The sequence below is a fragment of the Pleurodeles waltl genome, chromosome 7 (genome assembly GCF_031143425.1).
Source record: "Pleurodeles waltl isolate 20211129_DDA chromosome 7, aPleWal1.hap1.20221129, whole genome shotgun sequence".
NCBI classification, from domain to species: Eukaryota; Metazoa; Chordata; class Amphibia; order Caudata; family Salamandridae; genus Pleurodeles; species Pleurodeles waltl.
Window position 1 is genome coordinate 13,153,971 of NC_090446.1, and position 20,756 is coordinate 13,174,726.

General features: G+C 47.0%; 1 protein-coding gene across 1 annotated transcript in view; it reads left to right on the forward strand.

The window, feature by feature from the left end:
- The first annotated feature begins 3,287 nt into the window (after positions 1–3,287).
- The window catches only part of LOC138303554 (glyceraldehyde-3-phosphate dehydrogenase-like), a 207,494-nt gene continuing 190,025 nt past the window's right edge, over positions 3,288–20,756 (forward strand). The window contains exon 1 of the mRNA XM_069242799.1: positions 3,288–3,325. Within this exon, the coding sequence (XP_069098900.1) occupies positions 3,303–3,325 (23 nt within the window). The 5' untranslated portion in view covers positions 3,288–3,302. The remainder of the gene's footprint in view (positions 3,326–20,756) is intronic.

Below are 20,756 nucleotides of genomic sequence, written 5' to 3' on the forward strand. Positions count from 1 at the left end.
AAAACATATATATTAAGGGGGGGGGCTTGGAGCCCCCTCCCCAACCCGGGCCAGTTAATTAAAGGGGGTGCAGTCTGTGTGGTTTCCCTCCCCAAGCCTTAAAAGGCCACTGGGAGCTTGTTTACTAGGGCCAAATACAATTAAACTAGGGTGGATGCCGTACAGCTCCCCCTCCCTGAGCCTTCTCAGGCCCCAGGGACCCCTATCTCCTGGTCTCATCCGTTTTTAAAAGGGAAGGGGAGACATGCGGCACCTCTCCCCGAGCCTCCTTTAGCTTTGAAGAACTCATTCCCTGGGGCGGTCTGTTTTTAAAAGGGGAAGGAGGGCTGCATGGTCCCTGTCCCTAAGCCATATTAGACTCCCTGGACCCTATCCCATGGGGCCTCAATACATTATAAGGGAGTGAGGGGCTGCATGACCGCCATGCTTCATTAGGTCCTGGGAAGCCTAACCCATGGGGCCTTGTTTGATAATAAAGGGGCCGCCTAGTCCCCTCCCTGAGCATACTTAGGCCCCAGGGACCCACTCTTCTGGGGCCAAAATGTAAATAAATGGTAGGACTCCCCCCTCCCCAAGCCATTTATGACCCTGTTGACCCTATCCCCTTTGTCCCAATTTCCTGATTTAGGGGCGGGAGATGCCCTGCCCCCCTCCCCGAGCTGCATTTGACCCCAGGGACCCAATCCCTCAGGCCCCAGTTTACTTATTTAGGGAATGAGGGTCACGCAGCACCTCTTCCATAACTGTTGTCTGCTCCGGGGACCACATCCCCGGGACCAAATAGAAAAATTATTGGGAGGGGGTCTTGAGCTTAATTTGGCCACAGGGGCCTCATCGCCCTGGGCCTAAAGCCTTAAAAAGTACCTGGGAACTCAATCCCCCACTTGTGGCTACTAAAATTAAAAGTGAGGGGGCGTGGCAAAAATAGACCCCAGGGGACCACTACAGGGGCTGCCTTCAATAAGGGGGGGAGGGGATGCGCTGCCCCCCTCACCGAGTCAGTATAGGCCACAGAGCCCACCCATGGGGGTGAAAACTCCAAAAGAGGGGAGGGTGCCCCCGCAATCCGTTTTCACCGCACCCCAGGGCTCAAATTAATATGAGGAGAGGGAATGTGCGACCCCCACCCCCTCTTCGAGCCGATTTCACCCCCGGGCAGCCCAATCCTGGAGCGCTATATATTTAAAACTGGGAGAGAGGGCCATGCAACCCACTTTCCAAGCTTTTGAAAAGGCCTGGGGACCCCCATCTCCCAGGGCCACTATTTAAATTAAAAGGGAGGGGGCCACACAGTACCTGCTTCCACAAGCCATTATAGGTTCAGGGAAACACACCCCACTGGCCAGTCATTAGAGAACCTGGGTGCTCGATCCCTGGGGCTGAATCCTAAAACGGGTAAAGGGCCACGTGCCTTCCTCCCGAGCTATTATAGGCCCCATGAAGCCTACCCCCAGAGCCGCCTTAAATAAGGGGAAGGGGATGCAGCTGATTTTTTTTTTTTCATTTAGGCCCCAGTGGGGTCCCTCCAGCCCCCCCATGGAGCCTAGGAAGGGTGTGGGGTCCCTATTGAGCCCCCCTTAAATATTTTAATTTACAACTTCAGGACAGGGAACCAAGTCCCGAGTCCTGTAATGGCTGCCAGCAATTTTGCTGGCAGCCAATTAGATCGCTCACTCGGCCTGAGGGGAAAAAAAGTTCCCTGAGCCAATCAGAACTCTCCGTTTTTAAACTGGTACTCCCGCAAGAGTCTCTCAAGCTTCTCGCAGACTGAAGTGTCCAAATATACAAATATTTTTTACAAAAAACAGATTTACACTTAATTACAAACCGCACAATCAGCAGACTAAGGTTTAGCTTCCTGACAAACTTAGTGTATATCCTTTCAGCAGTTTTTGCTGTAGCCCTTTTTAACGAAGTCTATGGAAAATGCATGGGGATTTTGCGTTTTTGGACTGCCTTTTTTGCCTGCAGGAGCGCAACCTGTAAAAGGCATGTCTGCTCTCACTCAGAGGGAGCTTTGAAAATGCTCCCACTGGGTGGGAGCAGCTTTCTGTTTCCACTGCTTCTGCGGGCAGGGAGACCCATATTACTCCCAACCAGCTGGCGCAAGCAAAACACCTGCTATCTCCGGACAAGAGCAATTCTGGCTCCGACAGCATGAGCGGAGTAATCTTGGGTTGTGAGGGCCTTGGGGAACCTTCTGCGGTCCTCAGCTTGGTGTTTGGTGGGTGCCCCAGGTGGGGACCAGGGCTGCTACCTAAAAGAAATGCAGGTCCTGGGGCCACAATTGGCCTGAGGGCGGGGGCGTGCAGCACCTCTCCCTTTCACAATTGCAATCTGCTCCCAGTGATTGGTTCCCAAGGCCTGTTAAGTCTCGTGGAGAGGGACCGCATGACCCCCCCCCCCCCTTTTCTAAAATATTTTCCCCAGGGGATGCGGTCCCCGGGGCCTGTTAAGGCTTGGGGAGGAGGGCCGAACCCATGGGACACTATTGGCTAGGGAATGAGTGTTGTGTGCTCCTTCACCTTGAAGACCTTTGGTGGTAGGAGCCCCTTGTGCCTCGGGAAGGGGAGCCATGCGCCTCTTTCCCTTTACAAATATCCTTTGGCCCCAGGGGATGGGGACCCTGGGGCCCAAAGTGGCTCAGAGGACTCTGCAGCCAGCCCCTGGCTGTAGGTAGTGGGGGCTTGGCTTTACTTATAGTAATAAAATATTACTTTTCTTTTTTCAGTGAATTTCTGTCTTTTTTTAATGCAGAGTAAGATTATTATTATACTTAACGTTTTTATGACCTTTGTTTTTTTTCATTGAATATAGACACGAACAACGCACACCCACGCATACACATAAAACCTCATTGTTGGGTGCTTATTTGGGAGATGAGTATCTATCTTGATTGGTACATATTTTTTATTCATTACGTGGACACCATCAGTTTATAAGTTGGTCACTTGATGACTTGCTCTTTCTGTTATTCTGTCTTGTGTGCTTTTTTTAAGTACATAATTCCAACTTTGCTGGTTGTTCTATGTTGCGTAGATCAGTTCTTTGAAGAGTTACATAGCAAGACGGTTAAAGCAGTTCTATCACAGGTCTGAGACTGAGTCTGATTTGGCCATTTGATCTGAGAGCTCCTGCATAGGAGAAGGCAAAGGTCTGGCTAACGGCACAAATCTGTTTTTTTTTCTAGATCCTTTCAGCACAGGATAATTGTGGTGTTGTATTTTCATTGACTTCATTGTTGTAGCTTTGACCTGATGAAATTCCCTTTTAATCTTTCTAGGAGAGGTTTCTTAGCCAAGATGGTTAAGATTGGAATCAATGGGTGAGTATGTATTAATTTAAGTATTTGTTGAACAGCCTAACCAGTATGTGTTGTGCTTTGCTATGCTTCTGTTCTCCATATCATCACTATTCTATCTTTGGGTTTAGATGTAATATTGCCTCTTTCTCTTCGTAATATGTCACTCGTTGATTGGTGATAGTTGAATGAAGATGGGGGTTGGATACCAGCAGGCTGTCGGATGCCTGTATTGTTTATGTGGACCACAGGGAACTCACTGGCATCTTGAGAATCCTTGTAGAAAGTATTTTTGCTGCACCTGAAATCCCAGTGGCCATGCATGCTTGTGAGTGCTCGGAATTTACTGATGTCGTCTTTGGGCTTTAGGTTTCAGTGGCAGTGGAGGGCACAGTCAGTACTTACTTTTTGGGAGGGTGTTGTAGTTTTGAAATGGAGATGCAGGACACACAACACATTAATTATATTGTTTAAACAGTGCGCCAGCTTTTTACAATAATTTGTATTCACTTAAGGTTTAACAGTCCAATGAAATCTGAACTATTTACAATTCGGTATGTTTCTATCCAGTCTTGATAATCTCACTTCTCTAACAGTTGTAAGTGCCACATATAAAACGTTTGTAGTGTGAATTAGTTCCAACAAAGCTTGGCTGGCAAAGGATTTGTTGATGTGTAATGTGACACATAATATTACCTATAGAAGATGCTTCTGTCACCTTGTTGTCCTGATGAAGACTGTCTACATAATTCATTATTAGGGTCGAAACATCGATGTATTTGATTGACTGGCTGGACTTTTTTTGTGCTAACAAAAAGTCACTACTATTACTAGTAATATGGTCAGCTCTTATAAAGAAAACTGTTGATGCAGCCTTTTTTGTTTCACACTGTTCAGTTGTGCATAGTTTACTAATAACATGTACTGCCCCATCACATGGGGCACCAATTTGTATATTTCACATTTATTGTACAGATATCAGTACAAGTCTATACATTTTCCTGAGTTAATTGTACAGAAGGTTTACTGCACAGGTTGCCGCCTCTTAAACTAACTGAATTAATTGGAGAAGTTACTCAAGCCAGTCATCTTTTTCATAAGACTGCTTGTCCTCTTCCCTGACCTTTTATGGATTAATCTATCTCCCCATTCAGTCAGCCAGCCCTTGCAATTTAACTTCCATTGGTTAGACCACCCCGCACTGTACCCTTTTGCAGAGCTAAGGTCAGCCTGTCTAGAGCTGAGGTAGCCATGTAGCACGCTAATCAATGTTAACATTGGTCTCTCACTGGAGAGTATCCAAGGAGGCGAAGATGGTGGACACTTTTAATTGAGCTCCATCCTGCCCCCACCCCCCTCCCAGCAATCTTTTAACATGCTCCTTAAATTTGGCCACATAGTCACCTCAGAAACGGACATCTGACCCCTGCGGCTCTACATGCTTTTTCTAGTGGGGCTGTCACCGAGGTGCATGCCAAAAATTAAGCAACTCCAATCCTCCACCTGTTGCATGCCAATATCATAAATTAACTTTGAAAGCTGGATGGAGGACACAATAAGGCATGCAAGACTAAACAATGCGCAGTTCATCAACTTCCCAGACTTAATTTAAGGTGATGGCCCACTAGCCTTGAAAGGTTCGTAGAAAGCTGGATCACAGGCTTCATGCTGGCTGTTCACTCTTTGGTTCAGGAACCTTTCCAGAGTGAATTTTGCTTCATGATGATTGCTAAGGTCCTCGGTTACAAGGACTGATACTCAGTCTGAAAGTACATATTCTCTGCTTTTGATCCATTATGAATCGCATCACCTGATATTTCCTGATTACAGAAGACTGAAACACTGCAATGGAAATCCTTCAAAGAGGTCAAAGAGAAGGTTTGGTCAGTGAACCTCCCTCACATGTTGCTGTAAAAAATCAAGCTTAAAGTTCTCTTCCAGTCAAGATCATTCTTCATTGAGACACCAGAAGCTACTTGAGATTGGGTGGAGGTGAAAGACATTCAATAGAGAAAAAAGCGATCTTCACTAACTTGATGAAACACAGTGTAGTGTGGTCAGTTTTACGTATATTTTGCGCATTAGCTTCAGGCCTTAGGCCTCTGTGCACTTTGCCCTAAATATATTTTATTCATTTGCTAACAGCTTAGAGCCTCTGTGCACTTTACTCTAAATGCTTTCTATTAGGCTTCGTACTGTTATTTTACAGAATAGCCAGTTCTACGGTGTTGTTTTTTATTCATAGCACACTGTTTTGCCTACTTCAGCACTGGAGTTCTTCATAACATATTCACTCTGTGCTTTAGTCAAGGATACAGTCTGGTATATTGCCGATAGACGTGGTAGGAGTCTAGACTTGCCATTCCTGCGTAGGAACATTTTGTGATCACGATGACATGTTAGTTATAAAATCACTTCCTTGTCCCAATACATGCAAGAGGGAGATTCCGACCAGGGAACCACAACTAGACGCTGACTGCCTCGTTGCAGATGCTGAACCAGATCACAGGCCTTTGCTCAGGTATGAGTGTGTCCGTCTCCCTAGTGATACAGAAAGGCAAGCTGAAAGCTTAACACGCTGTGCTCTAAATAGAACAAGCAGAGGGAGAGTAGAAACGGTTAGGAATTATGATAGCTTTATTTCTATGTTTTACTCTCCTGGTTACTATATCAATCCTACTATGTTGTATTGTTCTGGTTATTGCGGCTCATGCCTTAATATCTAAAATACAGTCGTTTTATTAAAACATTATATAAAACTTATACTGTCTTTGTCATTTGTATATGAGACCATATTGTGAATGAGAGAGTTGGTTTGGATCTGAGTGACCACGACTTCCCTGAGAAGTTCCAAAGATGTCATGCGCTCGGCTGCCCAATCATTTCTTCCCCGTGGGAGAAATGAGGCACTGCTAGTTAGCCGGAGCAACAACCGGATTTAGGGTGACAGAGTTCCTTACACGTGGGTCAGACTCAGTCCCCCACACCGTTATCGATCCTGCTGCCTAGAAATCCAGTAGTCTCATTTAGGATAATGAGAGCCCACGCGACAACAGTATGTATGTTATGATGTTTGGCTGTGTAGAAGATGAATCTCTGAAGTGCCTTAACATTTGCGCTTCACCTCCAATATGTCCTCCTTTCTCTCATCCCTGAGTATACTGCTTGTAGAAGCCCATCCTGTTATCCTTATAGTTGTGTGATTTCCTTGGGCTTATTTAATAGGAATTAGACAGACAAGACAGCACTAAGCTGTCCAACTGCACTGACCACGCCCACGGTTTGACTTGGTGTAACAGATGTGTGCCAAGCCTTTCATCCCTTTACTAGAGCCTAGTCATTTTACTCAATAGTTCACCGGTCCTTTTTCTAGTCTCTCATTCTCTTTCTTCCTCTAGTTGAAATTCTCCTCTCCTTGAACTCTTGTAATTATATTACACTGGGATGTGCTAATACCCATAATAGAGAGGTGTTGTAACTTAAGGCATGTTGGTTAACAGAGCACTATTTCCCCGATCATCATTCTGAAAAATCAGACTCCGTTTTTTTCAACAATGTAGGTTCTGTACAATCACCCTCTGAGAGACCTTCATACCTGTTCTTCATGGCCACTCTTTACATTATATGTTTGGATTAGCAAGGACAGAAAACAAGCAGTTGCATTGTGAGTCTTGCCTTCTGACCTGGAAATTAAATATGGCTACAATGGAGAACTTGTGAGTTTGCTGCTTTGAAATGTGCTAGAATTGAGCTGAAAGTGCACGAATCGATGAAGCCAAGTGCTTGTGCTTGGTTTATGAACATGGAGACAAGACGGGGAAACTTTTTTATTGGCTGACCAAGTGAGACAACCCCTGTATGCACATGCGTGAGGTCAGAGACTCATCTTAGGCAATGTGAACTGAATAGCAAGATGTGTATGCCAAGCTCTGCAGCTGGGGAGATGGCCCCAAATGCAGGGATCTTGAACACCTTGGTTAGTGGTGTTTACCACAAGTGGAAGATGAGAAACCTCCATGTAGACAGACCGCCCAACATACTAAAAAAAGGTGGGCACAAAGGACTGTGAGGGAGCTGAAAGGACAGTTAGTATGAAGGTCAACAAGCTTTAGTCCCGATAGGTCTATAGCTTCGTAATAGAAATATGATATAATGAAGGGTTGGTGCTGAATGGGGAACTGGAGAAACTCAGAAGGTTTAAAGAGTTTGATATGAAACTTTACAGAGGAGAAACCTCCATTCGAGAAAGCACAGAGATTCACTAGAAATCCCAGCTCTTAAGAGGCCAAAGATGGAATTGAGATCCGCATAACAAAGGGGCCCCTCCATGCCATAAAGAACCTCAAGGCAGCGAAGTCTCAGGAACACGCAGGATCTCTAAACCATGCCTCTACAAAGCATTTGCCCCCTCTTTAGTGGGAACTTTCACCAAAGTTCTCAATGAAGTGCCAACACAGGAAACACTACCACTGACAATGGTCCAGGCCTCAGTCTTCTAGATTCTCAAACTGAACAAATCCCTGCTAGACTCTTCGCATGATACATACCAATATTGTTGCTCAGTGTGGATATGCAGTTGTCTAAGATACAGCAGCCCCCTTGAAACACCCAGGTACGTCCAGACTTACCAGAATTCATACTGAATAGAAGGCAGTGGCCAACGCAAAGAAAGCATTTCAACTAATAGCCATAAGGACAGAGTGGGTCAAGAGACCAGTGCTCCTGTCATTAGATGCTGAAAATGCGTTTGACAGGTGGACTGGACCTTTCTGGAAGATACACTGAGAAGGATAGACTCCCACTGCCCAAATACATGTCAGTGGAAGACTTGTCAACAAAGGTACCTATTTATAGTTTGGTGGAGTAGGTACTTTGTTTTAAGGACAACAGAGTACCTTATCCGCCAAACTGAAGATTTGCCTACCTAACTTACATCAGGCGGGTCTTAAGTACGTCAGCAATGGAGGCTACTCCGTATCCATCGTTGATATACTCCCCTGATGGCCCATCAGAGGATTGGCCATTTGATTGCCAGCTCGATTTAGAGTGGTTGGTAAAACTGCAAGATTGTTTCTCTTCCTTAATGCTGTGCAAAACCTGGGGATACGGGACACTAAAAACTTTTTAAGTGACCCACCAGAACTCTAAATCAGGCCCTATGTTTTATCATTAAAGTGACACAGCAGGAGAGCTTTTCCTCTCCACTATTATTTGTAGTGTGTCTGTAACCTGGGCGTGGAGAATTTTTGGGCAAATCAAGAATATCAAGCTAGGCCCTGATGAATTAAAACTAGCCATGTTTGTTGATGATGTTATGGTCTCGGTCTCATAGCATGTTAGTTTTGTTGCCTTTCCTGTTAACAGAGCTGCAGGTCTACAAGAGTGTGTCAGGATTTTAAATTCATGCAACAAAGTCTGAAGGCTTCCAAGTTTCAGTAACCACAGCAGAGATGCAAAAACTGAAACAGATGACGGAACTCAGGTGATTGCAGATTATGATTGAATACCAAAGTGACAATATTTAAGTTTAGCAGCTTCTGCTGTTGGCAATGCTCCTCTGCCATAGCAAAGGAACCTCCACTGTCCCTCCCCCTGCAGCATACCAGCATCAGTTCCCTTTTTCTGCACCTTTGATGCAGATCCAGAGCTTCTCTTCTGAGAAAGTTTTGTCAAATTAACACACTAGGGTCATTATGACCCCAGCGGTCGGTGTTAATGTGGCGGTAATACCGCCAGCAGGCTGGCGGTATATACCGCCACATTAGGACATGGGCAGGTTGGCTGAAGCCAACCCGCCAATGTACCACTCTGACCGCCATGGTGGTAGCAGCCTCTGTGCTGGAGATAACAGCTACTGTCGTGCCGGCGGCATTATGACCCTGCCTACCGCCATGGTTTTCGTGGTGGTCCAATGCCACGAAAACCATGGCGGTAGGCCCTACCAGTGACAGTCACTGGTAGGAGGTCCACCCCCCAAAAAACTCCCCATCCTACAACCACCGACCCCCCCCCCCTCCATCCACTCTCCCCTCCTTCCAATCCCCCTATACATGCACACTCGCAGGCACACACCACACATTCACACACTCACACAGGCATACACGCATGCATCCATTCATTCACGCCCACATCCGCACACACATCCAAACTTACACACACACTCATTCACATTTGCATTCATACACGCAGTCTCCCACATGCACACACACACACACACGCAATCAACACTACACACTCACACATTCATGCACCCCCCCCCCCCACACAAACACACAACACCCACCACCACCCCCAACCCCCTCCCCTGTCGGAAAACCGACTTACCTGAATCCGGGGGGATTTCTCATAATACGGCTGGCGGCAGTCTACTGGCGTGGCGCTGCTGGTGGTAGCAGTGACCCCTTAACACTGTCTGCCAGCATGACCACAGCTGGATTTCCGCCCTTGTGGCGGAAATCCGGCTGTGGTCCTATTATGGCGGATGGATGTTAGCCTCAGGGACGGTCTTCTGGCAGCTGTCGCCACAGAGGTAGGCAGTTTTTACCGTCAATGACATAATGAGGGCCACAGTACCTACTTTAAGAGAATGTCTTCCCAAACAAAGTCAGGGTTTAATCCTTATAGGAACTGTGAAGGACAAATGTCGATCCTAGATCCTCATGCCATTTGTCTAGGGTCTCTAGCCTCTTACCATGTTACTAAGGGCCTGATGTAGAATACAGCGGACGGGTCTCCTCATCACAACGGTGACAGATATCCCGTACGCCAAAATCTAAATCCCATTATATCTTAAGGGATTTAGATTTTGGCGGATGGGATATTCGTCACTGTTGTGACAAAGTAGCACATCCGCGAGTTCTAAACCAGGCCCTAAGTCATGTTCTTCATGCCTCAGCATGAATCCCGAGGTCATTTAAGAGCATGAGGCCAAACTGTTTACAGCTGGAGCAAAGTACGATGGTTGACAAAAATTGTCTCCTTTGACAAGCACAAGAAAAAGGACAAAAAGCGGCCTAGATGTAGGTCTCCTCGACATTTGCCCTCTCCAGTAGAACCCACCTCCTTGGAGCTGGAGCTCGTTCTATCCCTATGGAGGATCCTCCTCAAAGCCCTACTTCCCCTGCAAAAGCAGCTCCAGACTGACCTCCAGCCTCAACCCCAGGGACTCCTTCGGTGCCAGCCCTGGCACTCAAGGACTCCCGGCATCTGATGTGGATCCTGCAACGTTTCTTAATGCCATGTATGCCGTTTGCGCCCCTTTGGACCCAACAGAGGCGCAATGCTTACCACTCTTCATGCCCTGCAGGACCTTACTTGCAGAGCCAATGCCATACGGCTTCAACTTGGTACTTTGCTTTATGATGGCACAACCAGCACTGTGGACAGCACCTATACTGCCTTTACTGTCTTCACCGCCTCTTCTTACCCAAGTTAAGGCACCCCCAAAGGCACAGCCTGACGTTGATACACAAGTTCACTCCTGTCGAGAGGCCCAGAGGATTCTGGAAGAAGAGGCGCATAGAGCCCTTCTCAATGAAATCTTCAGAACCGACTCCAACTCAATAGAGCTCTATCCTGACGACAATCCCATTCAAGAACCACTCGATTTTCAAGCATTGTGCTCTGCAAGTGGGCTGGACACCATGCTAGAACTCACCATGGATTATCCAACAGAATCACCTCCTCCAGAAGTGGTCTCACTCCATAAAGTGATGCTCAAGTCTGCTGAGGTTCTGGTCCTAAAATTGCCACAACAGAGGCGAAAACTAATGTCCTTACAGAGGTCCTACTTCCTTCAGTACCTCCAGCTGAGCCACTTCTTCCATTCATCAGTGCTTTGCTGGACCCAGTACTAGCAAAATGCGTAAAACCATCCTCTTTCCCAACGCTAAATCTCCTTGTGGCCTGCCAGTATTGTTCTGCTTCTTGCAACCCAGCCTTCTTGACTTCTCACCCATCCCTAGAAAGCCTAGTTATACAGGCCTCCTGTTCTGGTGCATTATCTGGTGACACCTTTCCGATGGTCCCTTCCGAGAGGGAATCAAAACGGATGGAGGCTTAGGGGGAAGAAAGTCTCAGCAGGTTTCTTTGCCCTGATATCCCTTAATGCAAATTGTGTGCTCCCCCAATATAACAGTGCTTTGTGGGACATGGCACAAAGGATACTCCCTCATGTAGCACCTGATGTGAAAGAACACTTCCTAGAAGTCACAGTGGATGGCCTTAAGGCTTCGCCGTACATCATAAAGTCCAGCTTGTATACTGCAGATTCAGTTGTCGAAGCAATGGGCACCTCTATCTCGACATCTTTGCACGCCAGATATTTTCTCCAATATTCTAGTTACTCTCATGGGCCCCCCTTTCAATGACATTCAACTCTTTGAAGATAAAGCCAACTCTACACTACAGAAGTTTAAAATCTGCGAGGCCACCGTCAGATCCTTAAGCTTGCAACCACCGCCTATTAAGGACTATAGAAGTTTTCATTGCTTAGTAACAATACTAGCAGAACCCGCTTGTCAGGCAGTACAGAGGCCGTGGCAAGGCAAAAGGTTGAGGATCAACTCTGCAACCATCCTTCTCCTCCTCATCTTCCTTCCCAGGTTCTCAAGGAACTCAGGCCTAGTTCTATTCCTCAACCTGACGCAAGGCTAGTGGGAGGAAGGGTGTTCGATTTTCTACTAGCTTGGAAAGCCGTTACTTTGAACCAGTGGGTCCTAGAAAAGGGTTACTCTCCCCCCCCCCCCCTTTCCTACAGGTTATGCCTACCGTCTCACCTACCCCGCATTGCCCCTTTTCCAACCAGCTGACCATCCTGTAGCAGGAGGTGGAAGCTCTCCTCTCAAAGGAGCAGTGGAATTAGTGCCAAAGAAGGAAAAGGGGCAAGGTTGTTATGCATATTACTTCCTGGTGCCAAAGAAGGGTTGTGGTTTCTGCCCTATCATTGACCCCAGGAGCCTGAATTTCTTAATTCAAAAAACAAAGGTTCAGCTTGCTGACTCTAGCTCAAGTTCTACTGGCTTTGGAGGCTGGATGGTGTCTCTAGACTTGCAGGCTGTGTACTTCCACATTCCTATCTTGCCGTCTCATCAAAAGTACTTGTGATTTTGCAGGGCTCTGTACACTACCATTTTACAGTACTGCCCTTTGGGTTGATGTCAGCTCCTTGAGTCTTCAAATTGGTATTGGCCCATCTCAGATGGTCCTGCATACTCATCTTTTGGTAACTGGATGACTGGCTCCTCAATGCCGGTTCGCCAGAGATGGCGATCTGCATCCAACAGCATCTTTGCTGTTCAACCTGGGCTTTTTGACCAACAAGCCCAAATTTCACAATTGGCCTCCCACCTAATGCAGTCTATAGGGTCAGTACTGGACACCAACCTTCTGAGGGCCTTTCCACCTTTGCAGAGAGTCCAAGACATCCTGGAAATTACTCCCTCTTTCCAACCAGGCATGACAATTCCAGCCCTGAGTGTCTTGTGGTTCCTAGATCTTCTGACTTCCTGCATTCTCCTAATCACGCACATACATCAGCGCGGGGGCCCTGAGGTGGTGCCTCCTCAGGCAGTGGCTACAGTATGGGGAAGATCTGGAAGACTCTGTTGTGATTTCCCCATCACTGTGGAAACAAGGCGAACCTCGTATACAGAATTTCCTTCACTCCTCCGCCAGCCATGGGTATGGTAGTAATGGATGCCTCCACCCTTGGGTGGGGGACTCATCTGGAGATCAGAGGCCTTGGTCTCCGGTGGAGCAGGTGCTTCACATCAACCTTCTAGAATTGCGGGCGATTCGGCTGGTGCTCAAGGCTTTCCTTCCCTCCATTTTAATTTGGTCTATCCTAATCTTGATGGACAACATAATGACGATGTGGTATGTCAACAAGCAACAGGAGTAGGGTTTTGGGCACATCACCAAGGGATCTGGTTCACCACTAATTACCTAGAGGGATCTCTGAATGTCATAGCCGACAGTCTGAGCGGATGTCATCTTACCAGTTCATGACTTGCATCTTCTGAGGGAGGTATTCCAGAACATCTTCACCCAGTGGGACACTCCTCAAGTGGACTTGTTCGCTTTCTCAGAAAATACTCAATTCCTGTAGTTCTGTTCTCTCTAGTATTTGTTGAGGGGAGCCTTGTGTGATGTGTTTCAGTTGAGGTGAAACTTTCAGCTTCAACAACGCGTTCCCCCATTCCCTTGATTCCTCAGATTTTGAGGAAGATTCACCAATACCGGGCCCAAGTCATTTGCATCAGCTCGTATTGGCCAAGAAGGGTTTGTTATACAGAAATGCTGCGCTTATTGAAGTGTCCCCCATGGCGCCTATCAATCAGGCTGGATCTTATCTCTCAGTTGGGGGGAATGGTTCTGCACCCCAATCTCCGGGACCTCCACTTACATGCTTGGAGTTTGAGCGGGGACAACTGAGCTCCTTTCAGCTGCCACCTAAGGTGGTAGATGTCATTTTACCTACGTGTTGCCCCTCCACTAAGTGTCTACTCCGGCAGATGGAGTGGATCCCTTGCAGGCCACGTTATCCCATGTGTTGCAGTTTGCACTTTCGTTGTCTCAGAGAGGATGCTCCATTGGCACTGTAAAAAGTTATTTAGCTGCGTTGCCTGCCTTCCTCTGTTTGTCTGACCAGCCATCCCTGTTTAAGTCCCCTGTGGTCATGGGTACCCTAAAGGGCACAACTAATCTTTTTCTTCCCACTCCTTTTGTGGTTCTTGTAGGAGGCTGGTTTGTAGTGGGTACCTAATGTACTTACACCTTATACCAGGTCCAGTTATCCCTTTTGAGTGAAATATAGACAGTGTCTAGAAGCCAGGCTCTCTAGGGGTAGTGTGGATGAGCAGCCAAGGCATAACTAGGAGACATGAAAAGCTCATGCAATACCACTGTAGTCACACAGTAATCACACACGAAAGAAAATACTTAGTGTTACAAAAATAAAGGTACTTAATTTTGGTGACACAAATACCATAGCGACTATACTCCCTTAGGAGGTAATACACAAAATATATACACTATTATGCATAAATAGCTGTCAAAAAGGTTAGAAAACAGTGCAATTAGTGAAAATCACAATAGTTAGAAATTGGCGTAGGGTGAACACAAACCATATACTAAGAAAGAGGAATGTGAAAGTTGGTTTCTCTTCCAGGGGATCCTCATCAATAGTCATAAACATTGAATATTCCCGCCCTTGTGCGGGGACCCCGGAGCATATATAAATAAAATACATACATATTATCATGTGTAAAACAGCAATGCAGGCTATAATCATAAATAGGCTAAAATGCTTTATTTCTATGCAAGTTTTTTTTTTTTTTTTTTTTTTTTTTTTTTTATATTATAAAATCACAATAGATGATAAATATCTACCTAAGCCCCAAAAACTGGACTTAGGGAAGTAAACAGCAGTAAATATCAGAGAAAAATAGAAAAAACCACATTGAAAAACAATGAAGCATTCTTAGCCAATAGGCTGCATGCAGGTTAACACAGGAGAACCATAAAAACTTTGGCACCGTGCCTTTAAGACCCTGAGCACCTCCAGTATCCCACCATGCCTCAGGGGTGAAGGGAAGGTGACAGTTGGTTCACAGTTAGGTCAGTTCTTTTTTCCGGCTTCTTCTGAGAGGATCCTGGAGCATTGAGCTCTCAGTTTTTCTGAGTTTTTCTTCAGAAAAATCCTTAAAAATAGTGTTTTTCCTATTTACTCGACAGATAACATCTTTTGTCTGAGTTTGGAAGTCTTTTTTGACAGAAAATGCCATCTCTTTTTGTAAAATGTCCTTCTTGTGGGAAGAAGAAAGCCCAGTCAGACCCACACTCTCTGTGTATTGTCTGCCTGCCACAGAGTCACTGTCCTGACACCTGCAAGTATTGTAAGAACATGTCAAGGAGGACTCTCAAAGACAGAGAGAAGATCAGGCTACATGGGCTTCAGGAGAGGAAAAAGTCAACATCCTCTTCACTTCCCAGACCTACAGCAGAAGGAATGGCCCGATCGACGTCGACAGGTAGGATTGTACCTGTTTGTTCTCCATCGACGTCATCGGCACCACCGTCTCACCGGCATAGATCGCCGGCGACCAGACCGACGTCGAGGGACAAAACGTCGAAGCATGGACACAGGGGTACATCTCCGTCGACGGCAGGCCGCCGTTCGGCGTCGAGTCATCTCCGGCGCTCCCGTTCGCCGTTGAGAACGTCTCACCCCTTGGCGTCGAAGGACACGACACCAAAAACACCTCGACGGCATGAACATCCGCCGTCGACCACTCGCCACTCAACGTCGAGACACACGACGGCGAGTAGGTCCAGGTCCCGCGATAGGCGATCGGCGTCAAGACACTCGACGGCAAGACCTCCGACGTCAAGACCTTCGACGTCGAGAACAGATCAGCCATCGCAACCTTCGACGTCGAGGATGCAATCGACGTCGACACAACCTTCAGCTGTGTCACAGGCAGTAGAGCCAGCGGACAAAGCTCCCTCACCGGTGGTCTCTATAAGGAGTGCATCATCCCATTCCAGAGCATCGGGGCATGTTTCTCCCATCACTCTATCACCCAGATGGTTAGAGAGCCTGAATAGACCGGCAGCATCCCCGGATTCACAATACTCTAGGATGTATTCTCCTACTGCCTCATTACCGAGAACGCCATCGCCTACAGCTAGAGCAGGACGGGCTCGTTCTGCTTCTCGTCAGCCGACCACAAGACCTGCACACTCTGCTACAGCCTCTCGGAGCAGGTCGCGTTCCCGAAGGAGAACCAGGTCACGAACACCACGCAGAAGATCACCTTCTTGGTCTCCTTCAGGATCGTCTGTTGGGCGCTACTCCCCCACACTCACAGATTCTCCACCTGCTAGGATTTCCCCGGTGGATGATATCACCACTTTTAATGAGGTTCTTCTAAGGGGAGCGCAGAAGCTAAATATTGAGGTACCGGAGCCGGCCACCTCATCCTCAGTTATCTTTGAGACCCTACAACACAGATCAGTCTCGAGAAAACTGCTGCCACTAGTACCGGGTTTGCTGCAACCGACTATGGACACTTTTCTGTCTCCAGCCACTCTCAAGTCTGCCCCGGCTAGGATTCAAAAGAAATACAAAGCTCCGGAACAAGATCCTTTATTCCTGCGGAAGGATCCGCCACCGGACTCTGTGATCTTAGCCGCAGCCAGAAAAACACACTCTGTGGCATCATCTTCCACAGTCCCCCCGGATAAGGAGAGCAGACACCTAGACTCTCTGGGGAGAAAGATGTGCGGTACGGCGGCATCTGCTATGAAGGTCTCCAGCGCCTCAGCACTTCTGGGCAGATATGACCGCTCTCTGTGGGACTCACTCCACAGATTTACAGAAAAGTTGCCCAGGGAAGATAGACAGGACTTCCAGGAAATCTTGCAGGAAGGGGGCCTAGTATCTAACCAGGTCATCAGCGCGGCGGCGGACGGGGCGGATTTGGCTGCGCATGGGTATGCGCACGGAATCTGTGCTAGGAGGTCTTCCTGGCTACGGCTCACGGGTCTGAAACAGGAAGCACAGCAGCGCATTTTTAACCTCCCATTCAGCGGGAGTTCGTTGTTCGGTACCCACGCGGATGAAGAGATGGCCCGAATGAAAACGGAAGTCGACACGATGAGGGCAGTGGGCCTGGAACGTAAAAAAGACTTCAGGCGGAGGTACAGGCCGTATGACAGACGACCATTCCAGCAGAGGGTTCAAACCCCTCACTGGTCTCAAAGGCCACAACAACGACAGGGACGTCCCCTGTTTCAGGCACGTAGACCCACAAGAGACAGAGGGTCAAGTAGACCTCAACAGTCTACAGCAAAGACACCATCAAAGCAATGAGGCATTGCTTCCCTCAGCACTGTGCACCACTCCGGTGGGGGGAAGTGTTACGCATCATCTTCGCGAGTGGCACTCAATCACAAAAGACAAATGGGTGCTCAATATTGTCGAACATGGCTATTCTCTCCTTTTCAAAAAACCTCCTCCACACTTGCCGCCAGCAAGGTGTTTTCCTTCTCATCTCAGCCTGCTACGCAAGGAAGTTCTCGCACTCCTACAAAAGAAAGCTGTAGAAAAGGTTCCTCCGGCACAAAAAGGAAAAGGGGTGTACTCCCGTTACTTTCTGGTGGCGAAAAAAGGTCAACAGGGCCTCTTCAGACCAATTCTGGACTTACGGCTCCTGAACAAGTACATAAGAAAACAAAAGTTCAGGATGCTAGCCCTTCACCAGATTGTCCCGCAACTGCATCAGGGAGACTGGATGTGCTCCATCGACCTACAGGATGCATATTTTCACATCCCAATAGCAACCAAACATCGGAAATTTTTACGTTTCCAGATAGCGTCACAGCACTACCAATTCAGAGTCCTTCCATTCGGCCTGAAGTCTGCACCCCGAGTCTTTTCAAAATGTGTAGCAGTGGTAGCGGCACACCTTCGAAGACAAAAAATATTCGTCTACCCCTACCTGGACGACTGGCTAGTGAAGGCCTCATCTCCGGATCAGGCGAGAAAACATCGAGATATCGTTCTAAGAACTTTCGAGTCTCTAGGTCTTCAAATCAACCACGACAAGTCAACCTTGATTCCAACACAAAACCTCCACTACCTGGGAGCGATACTAAACACAGAGCTCCAAAGAGTGTATCCTTCGGAGGAACGACTTTTATCAATCCACAGGAAGTGTCAACATCTATTAACAGCCGATGCACCTACAGCTCGTCAGGTGACATCGCTTCTGGGCTCCATGGCTTCATGCATCTTCATTGTCCCGAATGCCAGGCTACGCATGAGGCCCCTTCAGGAGGCATTAGAGAACAATTGGAGCCAAAAGACTGGTCACTGGGAGGACAGAGTTCGACTACCAGCAGTGGCTTTTCAATCACTACAATGGTGGATGCACAGACCTCACCTGTCGATAGGTTCTCCGTTTCACCAGACAATTCCAGTCGACACTCTGGTAACGGATGCGTCTCTTCAGGGTTGGGGTGCTCATCTGGGTTCCTTCCAAGCTCAGGGTCTGTGGTCCGACAAGGAAAAGAACTATCACATAAATCTACTGGAACTCAGAGCAGTCCATCTGGCTCTCAAATCTTTCTCTCCATTGGTTCAGGGGAAATCTATCCTAATTCAGACAGACAATACAACCACAATGTATTACCTGAACAAACAGGGGGGAACAAGATCACTACCTCTGTCTCGAGAATCCCAAACGATATGGCATTGGCTCCTGGCCAGGGGAATGTCTATCACAGCGGTACACCTGCCAGGTCAGCAAAACGTAGAGGCAGATTTCCTGAGCAGACATCTGGAAGACGCGCACGACTGGGTGCTACACGACGAAGTCGTCGAGGACATCTTCGGTCAATGGGGTCGACCTCAGTTGGATCTCTTTGCAGACGAAACAAACAAGAAATGCCCAGACTTCGCATCCAGGTTCTGCCGTCCGGGATCTCAAGGGAATGCCCTGTTGATCAACTGGTCAGGGACATTTCTCTACGCCTTTCCACCGATTCCCCTCATACCGGCAGTAATCAACAAATTTTACAACTCCAGAACCAGAATGATTCTGATAGCGCCACAATGGCCCCGCCAATTCTGGTACACGGACCTACTCAACTTATCGGAAAGACCTCACAGGAGGTTGCCGTGCAGACCGGATCTCCTGAGCAGAATGGAAGGCAGAATCCTACATCCCAACCTTCCCTCTCTGAGCTTGACAGCATGGCTCCTGAATTCCTACAGTATGGGCACCTAGGGCTCTCACAGGAGTGCATGAGCATCTTGAAAGAGTCAAAACGACCTTCCACGCGGCGTTCTTACGCTTTTAAGTGGAAGAGATTTTACATCTGGTGCTCTCAACAAGGTATAAATCCCATACGAGCTCAGGAGGACGTCATACTATCCTATTTACTTCATCTGGCGAAGTCTGGTCTGCAGGTATCTTCTATTAAGGTTCATTTGTCTGCAATTACAGCGTATCGTAAGTCGCCTTCTCAGGAATCCTTCTTTACGATACCTGTAGTCAAGGATTTTTTAGAAGGCTTGAAAAAGGTTTTTCCTCCCATTCGGAGACCTTCTCCTCCATGGGAACTGAATGTAGTCCTGTCAAAACTTATGGGCCCTCCTTTTGAACCTATCCACAAGGCCTCTTTACAGCACCTTACGTGGAAGACGGCTTTTTTGGTGGCCATTACTTCAGCGAGGAGGGTCAGCGAAATTCAGGCTCTGTCTTGCAGAGAACCGTACACGGTTTTTCACGATAATAGAGTGGTTCTGCGAACTCACCCATCTTTCCTTCCGAAGGTGGTGTCAGAATTCCATATCAATCAGACTATATCTTTACCGACTTTCTTTCCCAATCCGGAGACTCCGGCTGAGAAAGCATTGCATTCTTTAGACTTAAAAAGAGTGCTGAAATTCTATTTGGACAAAACAAAACCGATTAGACATTCTAACCATTTGTTTCTGAATTATGGTCATTTAAGAACAGGAGAGGCAGCGTCTAAACGAACGATATCAAGATGGATTGTGTCTTGTATTGTTAACACTTACCAACTGGCTAATAAGCAATTACTGGCTAGGCCAAAAGCGCATTCCACAAGGGAAAAGCGGCTACTGCTGCCCTCCTTAACAATGTACCAATTTCCGAGATTTGTAAGGCTGCTACATGGAAGTCTGTGCATACCTTTACTAAGCATTACTGTTTAGACTCGGATGCAAGAGCGGATGCCCAGGTGGGGCAGGCCTCTCTTAGAAATCTATTTGCATGAATATGTATTCTTTCCTGCACTTCTTTCGGACAGTCCGCAGAGTTTAGGGATGGGCTTGCTAATCTATTCAATGTTTATGACTATTGATGAGGATCCCCTGGAAGAGAAGGATTAGTTACTTACCTGTAAATCCTAGTTCTCTTCCAGGGGTATCCTCATCAAAGTCATAAACAACCCACCCTCCTCCCCGGACTTAAGTCTCCTAGAAGTGCAGGACAGATTATCTTTCTGATCAGTTACACAGATTGTCACCGTAAAAAAGTACTGACCTAACTGTGAACCAACTGTCACCTTCCCTTCACCCCTGAGGCATGGTGGGATACTGGAGGTGCTCAGGGTCTTAAAGGCACGGTGCCAAAGTTTTTATGGTTCTCCTGTGTTAACCTGCATGCAGCCTATTGGCTAAGAATGCTTCATTGTTTTTCAATGTGGTTTTTTCTATTTTTCTCTGATATTTACTGCTGTTTACTTCCCTAAGTCCAGTTTTTGGGGCTTAGGTAGATATTTATCATCTATTGTGATTTTATAATATAAAAAAAAAAAAAAAAAAAAAAAAAAACTTGCATAGAAATAAAGCATTTTAGCCTATTTATGATTATAGCCTGCATTGCTGTTTTACACATGATAATATGTATGTATTTTATTT